This window comes from Trypanosoma cruzi, genomic scaffold, assembly GCF_000209065.1.
Source record: "Trypanosoma cruzi strain CL Brener 1047053517055 genomic scaffold, whole genome shotgun sequence".
In the NCBI taxonomy this organism is placed as follows: domain Eukaryota; phylum Euglenozoa; class Kinetoplastea; order Trypanosomatida; family Trypanosomatidae; genus Trypanosoma; species Trypanosoma cruzi.
This window is the reverse complement of record NW_001849524.1, coordinates 64,600-71,927: the sequence shown is the minus strand read 5'-3', so window position 1 is coordinate 71,927 and position 7,328 is coordinate 64,600. Positions and strand designations below refer to the sequence as shown.

The window sequence follows — 7,328 nt, the reverse complement described above, 5'->3', positions numbered from 1 at the left end:
TTTACTTTTCAGCATGTGTGCCGCGGCTTTCCACAGCGTGGGCAGCCGTGCGGTGTTGCGTTTCAGCAGTCATTCTGTTTGTTCTTTTTGTCTGGCACTATTGTGTGGTTGTGTGTCCCCTCAGATGCTTTGCTTTTTTTTTTTTTTTTGTGGTCGTAGGCACACAGACGAGACACTTACACGATATATGTATTGCAGTGTAGTTGGTTGCTCCTCTTGCGCTCTGTGGTGGCAGTTGCGTGTGGCTGCTGCTCCCCCGTTGTGTTTTTGGGGGAGGAGGCGCGTGATGGCGTCGGTGGAGAAGGAAGGCACCGACCGCTGCTGACGGTGACGGTCTTTGCAGCAGGCGATCTGAGGGGATGGCGTGACTGGTGTAACCACCAACCGAGATGGATGAGGACCGCACCGCATCTCTCTTCCCCCTCATCATCTTCTCAGTCTAAAGCAGCCACAGGCCACACGCACCGCGCGGCAGCGGCGCGACCACCATTCGGACGGCTGCGAGCCAATCGGACTGTGCAATTGATGTGGACCCTTCTTCCCCGTCTCTGCGTACTGCTGCCGTGCTTCTTCATTCTTCATTTCGTCACTGTGTATGCCGTGCGCGTATGATTTCGCTGTTTCTTGTGCAGTGCCGAACCATCGGTCACACTAGCGGCGCCAATGGTCATGTTTGTTTTTGCCTGGGCCCCGCTAATTGGCACGGTGGCTGTGTGGGGCTGTGTGGGCGGTGGGAGGGCGATGGCGTCACTGATTTGATTGCGTCTGCGCGGCTTTGTGTCAGTGGCTGTGGTGGGGACTGTCCGTGGCCGGATGCTTCTGTGTGCCACTGTGTCTAGTTACTGTTGTTGCTGCCTCTGCCTTCTTCTCCTCTGACCGTGCAGTTAGAGCTATTTTGGCTTGACCAGCACAACTATCGTTTCAAGGTATTGGTTATTGCTCGCGGCAGTATTAGGATTAGTAGTAGTGGTATAGCGATCTATCGGATTTGTGCTTTTGGATTCTCCATCTGTAGAAAGGGATTTATTAAAAAGGTGCTACGGCCGACGGTGCGAGTGCGACACACCACGACAGCCCTGTTGATACCTGATTGGTTTGGTGGATGTGGTCTGCGGTGGGCGCGTGTCTGCGCAGCCGGCACCGTGTGCGGCGCAGGGCCATTGCGGCTGTGCGTGCGGCGCTGCTCGTTGTGTTGGCGCTGGTTGCGGCGGCGGCGTGGATGCCCGCGGTGCATGCGGTGGTGTTGCGACTGCGGGGCGGCACGGTGGACAGAGCCATCACGGTTGGCCGCGCCGTGGACACGGTGCTGATGGACGGCGTGTACATCACGAACGGCGTGGCTGTTGTGTTCGACGTTGCGGCGATGCTTCCCGGCGCGCTGCGCATTGAATTGAGGAACTGCGTGTGCGACGGCGGTGCGCAGATCTACGTGCGGGGGCACAGCGGCGAGGCGGCGACTGACCGGAGCCTGGAGGTGAGCGTGAGCGGGCTGTCTGGGAGCTACTGCTCGCTTGTGTTTGCGCACAACCTGCCGGAACACACGAACGTGACGGTCCGCGACTCGACGATTGTGACGCCGGGGCCGATGCGCTACTCGCAGCTGAGCGGGCTGACGGACGCGGTGGCGTCGCCGCTTGTGCTGCACGCGACTTCGCTGTTGCAGACGCAGCTGCGTGTGAGCAGCACTGTGCTGAGGTCGTTGCAGTCGGGCGGGTCGGCGGTGCACGTTGGCGGCGGCGTGGACCTGCTGTCGAGCGCGGTGGTGCTTGACGGCGTGTTGCTGGAGGCGTCGGGCGGTCCGACCGCGTCCGCGATGCGTGTGGCGTCCTCGTCGCGTCTCAGTTTGCGGAGCCACTCGGTGTTCTCCGTGACGAACGTGTCGGTTGTGAGCAGTGGCGGCGGCCTTGTGCTTGGAGAGCGCCTTGCGGTGTCCGATTCGGTGCTGCGCTTCGTGGGCGTCAAGGGGTCTGTTGCGTCGTCGCTGGTGCGCTGCGACGGTGGGGCGGTCAGTGCCGGCGGGTGGCTGGAGCTACACGACGTGTGGGTTGTGGGCAAGGCGTTGTCTTTGGCGTCGCTGTCGGGTGTGACGCTGAGCGGCGGTGCCGTGTCGATTGCGCGCTGCACTGCCACCGGCGCGACGCTTGTCTCCGGGCCGACGATCACGAGCGGCGTCGTGTGGGTGCAGTGCAACCGTGCTGGCGGCCGGGTGCTGCAGAGCAGCGGCGACTACCGCATGGCCGGCATGTTTTCCGTGAGCGTGGTGCCGTGCGACGGCTGTGCGGCAGCGCTGGCGTGCTTTGATGCGCTGACGGCGTCGTTCACCGACTGCGTGTGCAGCTGCCGTGCCGGCGGCGTGGGCGAGGCGTGCCTGCCGTTCGACGTGCCGGTTGCGAGGGCCGGCGGTGGTGGTGGCGGTGCGCCGGGCTGCGTGGGTGGCGTGACGCTGACGGAGTCGGTGACGGTTGGCGGTGGGCGTGCGACGGCGTGCTTCGACTCGGTGGTATTCAGTGGGCCGATCACTGTGGCGGTGGATCTGCGCTCGATGGACGCGTTCGCTGACGCGCTGAACGTGACGCTGCGCCACTGCGTGCTTGCGGGCGGCGCGCAGCTGCGGATTGGTGGCCTCAGCGAGAGCACAGCGCGCCTGATGCCCCACGCCCTCGTCAACATGACGAATGTGACGTCGCTGGAGGGCACGATCGTGCTGCATGGCGCGATGCCGCTGCACTCGAGTGTGCTGTTGGCGAACTCAACGCTGCGTGCGACGGTTGGTGGGTCGCAGTACGTGCCGACGACCCCTGGCCGTGCGGAATCCCGGTACGGCCCCGCGCTTGTCCTGGACGGCGTCCGGCTTCTGTCGACGCGGTTTGTCATGACGCGGTCGACGCTGGTGTGTGGCGGGAGCTCGTGCGCTGCGATCCTTGTGGAGCGCGGCCTTTGCGCCAACCTGTCCAGCGCCTTTTACATGGACAACTGCGTTGTCAGGTCGCGGACGCACGTAATGTACGCTCTTGCGTCGGACCTGCGTGTCAGCGGCGGCTCCGTGTTCTCCATACAGAACAGCTCTTGGAGTGCGCCGAGCATTGGCTTCTACGAAGGCGCGTGTGTGTTTAGGGACGTTGTTGTGGCTGGCGGCAGCGTGCTGCAGATTGTGTCCAGCACTTTCCGTCTTGGCTTCGCCATGCTCATTGCAAACACGTTGACTGTGACTGACGGTAGCTGGCTGGTGCACCGCGACAACGAGTTCCGCACCGCCTACGTTGCGTACGTGGTCAACCACAACGGCGTAGCGTTCCGCGATCGGAGTGTGTGGTCGATACTTGACAACAACTTCACGTACGGCTCGTACTCATCAACAATTGTAAGTATGACAAGCAAGTGGTCACCACCATCCGACTCGTGCCCGATCATCTACGGCATGTGCAACGAGCTAAGAGGCTCACTTGTGACGAATTACAAAGAAGAGCTTAATATTGGGACGCCCGTGACGGTGCTGGACTGTGGTGCGTGCACTGTGGACGCCGTGTGCTTCGCAGCGAGGACGAGCAGCATCAGCGGCTGTGGGTGTGTGTGCGCAGCTGGCGGCTACGGTGGCACGTGTCTGCCGGCTGCGGTTCCGGACGGCCTTGGGCCGCTCCCGCTCTCCGATGCGGACGACACGGAGGTCCGCTGCGTGCACGGTGGCAGCATCAGCTCCGTGGAATATACTGATCCCGGCGTGCGTGGTCTGTGCTTTGTCAACGTGACCTTCACTGCCGCGATCGTGCTGGACCTGTCACATTTTGATGTACCGCAGCTGACACTCAACATCACGCTGCTGCAGTGCGTCCTCGTGGGCCTGTCGATCAAGGGGAGTGGTACGCGCGTGCACGTGAACGTGACATCTTCGATGCTGGATTCTGGTGCATTGGAGTTTGAGGGTAGTTTTGGTGCGAGCTCCCAGATACTGGTGGCGGGCAGTACGCTTGTGACGACGTCGGGCCATGCCATTTTATTTGTGAAGTTTACTCTCAGTGCGAATATGACACTTCTGCTACTCGACAACTACGTTGAGGGGAATAGTTACGCGGTTTATTTCATCGATGCTGTTGTTGTTGATGGTGGCGGGATCATTGTGAAGAACAATACGCTGAGCACAACGGAGAATAACGGTGTGGAATCATCTGTTTGCGTTAATGCTGTTGTTTTGAAGAACGGAGGCTACTTTGACGTGGAGAACAACACGATGAACTCGGTCAATGGCGTTATTCTTTTTGGGGATACCACCGTGAGCTCCGCGGGGCTGCTGCGGGTGGCGGATTGCACCTTCATTGGCAGGACGGAAGTTTTTGATTCCGCGCTGGTGTGTGTGTCTGCCTCGGTGACACTCGAGGGCGGTGCGCAGTGGCGTGTGGAGGGCAACAACGTGGATGCAGCCTCAGTATTGACTATTCTGTATTCCTGGCAAAAGATTCATTTGTTGGGCAGCAGCACCACCGTGGTGCTTTCACACAACCGTCAGGTGGGCGGGAACACTGTCTTTGCCAAGCTTCTTCCACCGAACACGATTGTGGCGTTACCCGCGCGGTTTGTGGTTGGGTGCAACCTGCAGGGCGATGAGGAGGTGTCGTACGACGATGTGTTTCCGGAGGAAGTGGAGGTGTTCGGGTGTGGCACATGCAACGATGACGCGGCGTGCTACATGCCCGGGACGGAGTCGGTGGACCGCGGCTCGTGTTCGTGCAGCTGCAAGGACGGATGGCATGGCGCTTCGTGTCTTCCATTCGAGGTGCCCAACACTGTTGTGCCGCCCTTGCCGGAGAGAGCCGTTGACGGCGACACGAGCTGTGTGGTGAACCAGACGCTGACGAACCTTACGCTGAACATGTGGAAGACGCACCACTGCTACGTGGGTGTGACATTCAGCGGCGTGGGTGGTGTGCTGGAGTTCTTCCTCAGCAGCATGCCGCTGCATCTCCCCATCAACATCACGCTCAATGGGTGCACATTCCGCGACGGGGCCGCGCTGCAGTTTTTTGGGGGCACTGAGGCGGCCGAGTCAGTCGGCGTCCTGATCCGCGTGAGCCAGACGGTGGTGCGGTCCTCCACCGTTGCTTTTATACGTGCCCTCCCGCAACACTGCGACATCGCCGTCACGGAGGTTGACGCGGTGCAGTCCTCCGCGGTCGACTTACCGGGCACTGTGAGCAAGACGCTGAGCGTATTGCTGCTGAGAAACGTCGTGCTGAGTGCGTCGACGCTGTTGGTCAGCAACGTCAATGCGCATGCATTGAGGTGTGGCGGGTTTGGTTTGTACTCGGTTGGGACTCTGACGCTGGTGGGTGGCAGTTCTCTTTACACGCGTTACTGCAGCTTTGATGGGTACGAAGACATGTTCTACGTGTACAGGCTCAGTGTCCGCAATTACTCCGTTTTTGCGCTGCTCAACAATACAATGTTCTCCGGGAGAAGCCTCCTGTATCAGAGCGATGCATTCAGCGTGTCGGAACACAGCGTGCTGGGCGTGGTAGGGAACAGCGTCTTTTCATCCTATGCTATTTACGCCAACAAATTGTGGACCGTCCAGCAGTCAAGCTGGTTGGATTGGCGTGACAACGACGTGGGATTGGGAGCGATTTTCAAAGTATGGGATTCCGCCTTTGTGAGCATTGACGGCAGCAGTGTGGTGACGCTGACGGGCTGCAAGATGGGCTCGACGGGGTTGTCGGTCTCCCTGCTATCGCGGGTTGACGCCGGCTACCGGTTCGTTGCTGGGTGTCTGACGGTCGCGGGACGGGAGGTGACTACGGCGGCCGAACTGGAGCTTCACGGCATCACCAAAGTGACGACGGTTGCCGTGTGCGGGGAGTGCACGAAGGACGGCGACTGCTTCGCTCCGCTGACGACGGCGGTCATTGACTGCAAGTGCCAGTGCGCTGCTGGAGGGCACGGCGATGTGTGCGTCCCGGCGCCTGTGCCTGCTGGCCCGCCGTCACCGCCGTCGCCGCCACTGCGGCCCATTCCGCCACCGCCGCCGGTTGGTGGGTGCATCAGCGACATGGAGTACCCCGAGATTGCGCATGCAGTGGGCGGCGGGCTGTCGTGGCTGTGCTACCGCAACGTGACGTTCAGCGGAGGCGGCATGAGCCTGACGGTGCTGGTTGGGGCGATGACGGGCGACGTGGTGAATGTCACGTTCGATGGATGCACGTGGAGGGACGGTGCCGTGCTGGTGCTGGCGGGCAACGCGTACGCCGTTGTGGGGTTGCTGAACATCGTCGTCACCGGCAACACATTCAGTGACGCGCTGCTCAGCCCGGAGGGTGGGTTTCCACCGCGCACGAACATCACGATCAGCGGGAACCGCTTCACGGTCACGAGGCTGATCCCTCGGTCGGGTTTGGGCCTTAGGAAGCCTTCCTGTGTTGCAATGAATGGACTGGCGATCACCAACGACTCCGCGGTGGTGCTGAGTGGCAATGTTTTTCAGAGCGTGGCGGCATCTTCAAGCGCCATTTACGTTGTCGGATCTGCGCTGAGGGTGTCGTGGCACTCCGTGTTTGCGGTGTTGGGCAACGTGTTTCATATGGACGGCGGTGACAGTACGCTGATTAATCTTGAGGGTTTTGCCCAATTCTCATCGCTGAAGGTGCTGAACAACTCTGCCGTGGTGATCCGAGGCAACGTTGTTTCGAGGCCGGTGAAGTACTTTTTATTACTAATTTTGGCGTTACGTGTGGAGTCTCGGTCAGCGGTCGTGTTTCAGGGCAACGACATGCAGAGAAGCTTGGCTGTGTTTTTTCCAAGCCACTTTTCCTACATCTACTACAACTCCTGGCTGCAGTTGAGCGGCAACCTCTGCCGTGAATCCCCATCGGAAGCTTTCCTCTTTCTGAACCCTACGGTGAATCTCCGCGACTCCACGGTGTCTGTGTCCGGCAACCAATTAATGTCCAGCACGGACACGCCGAAGACGCTGCTGATATCCTCAGGTTCCCGCGATCTCACAAACGGAGCGATTTTGGCCGCGTGCAACACTGTGAACGGTGAGGAGGGAGTGCAATACAGTATTCCGTCCGTGTACAACGCCACCATTCTGACCTGCAGCGACCCATGCATCCTTGCGACGTCGTGCTTCCCCGCTTACACGACGACAGCCTCGAGTGATGCCTGTGCCTGCACGTGCGCGGAGGGCGGCTACGGCGATGCGTGCCTGCCCGTTGCTGTCCCCGAGCCAGCGAGCACCGACGGCGCCGATTTGTGCGTGCGGGACGTGCGTGTAGACGTGGAGGTGGACGCCGGTCTCGGGACGTCGGTGGTGTGCTACGTTGGAGTGACCTATGCGGCGG

At 60.5% G+C, this 7,328-nt stretch overlaps 1 protein-coding gene across 1 annotated transcript, besides 2 other annotated features; it reads left to right on the top strand.

Annotated features, from left to right (window-relative positions):
* Nucleotides 1-7,328: a sequence feature (areas not merged during assembly with more than two copies in the genome that could not be assigned to a particular haplotype).
* Tc00.1047053511125.9 (dispersed gene family protein 1 (DGF-1), putative) lies at nt 1,103-7,328 on the top strand (the record flags this gene model as incomplete). The annotated part of the gene is made up of 1 exon (XM_800003.1): nt 1,103-7,328. A coding segment is annotated over one exon (6,226 nt), but the record flags the coding sequence as incomplete, so codon positions are not given.
* Nucleotides 5,966-6,016: a microsatellite.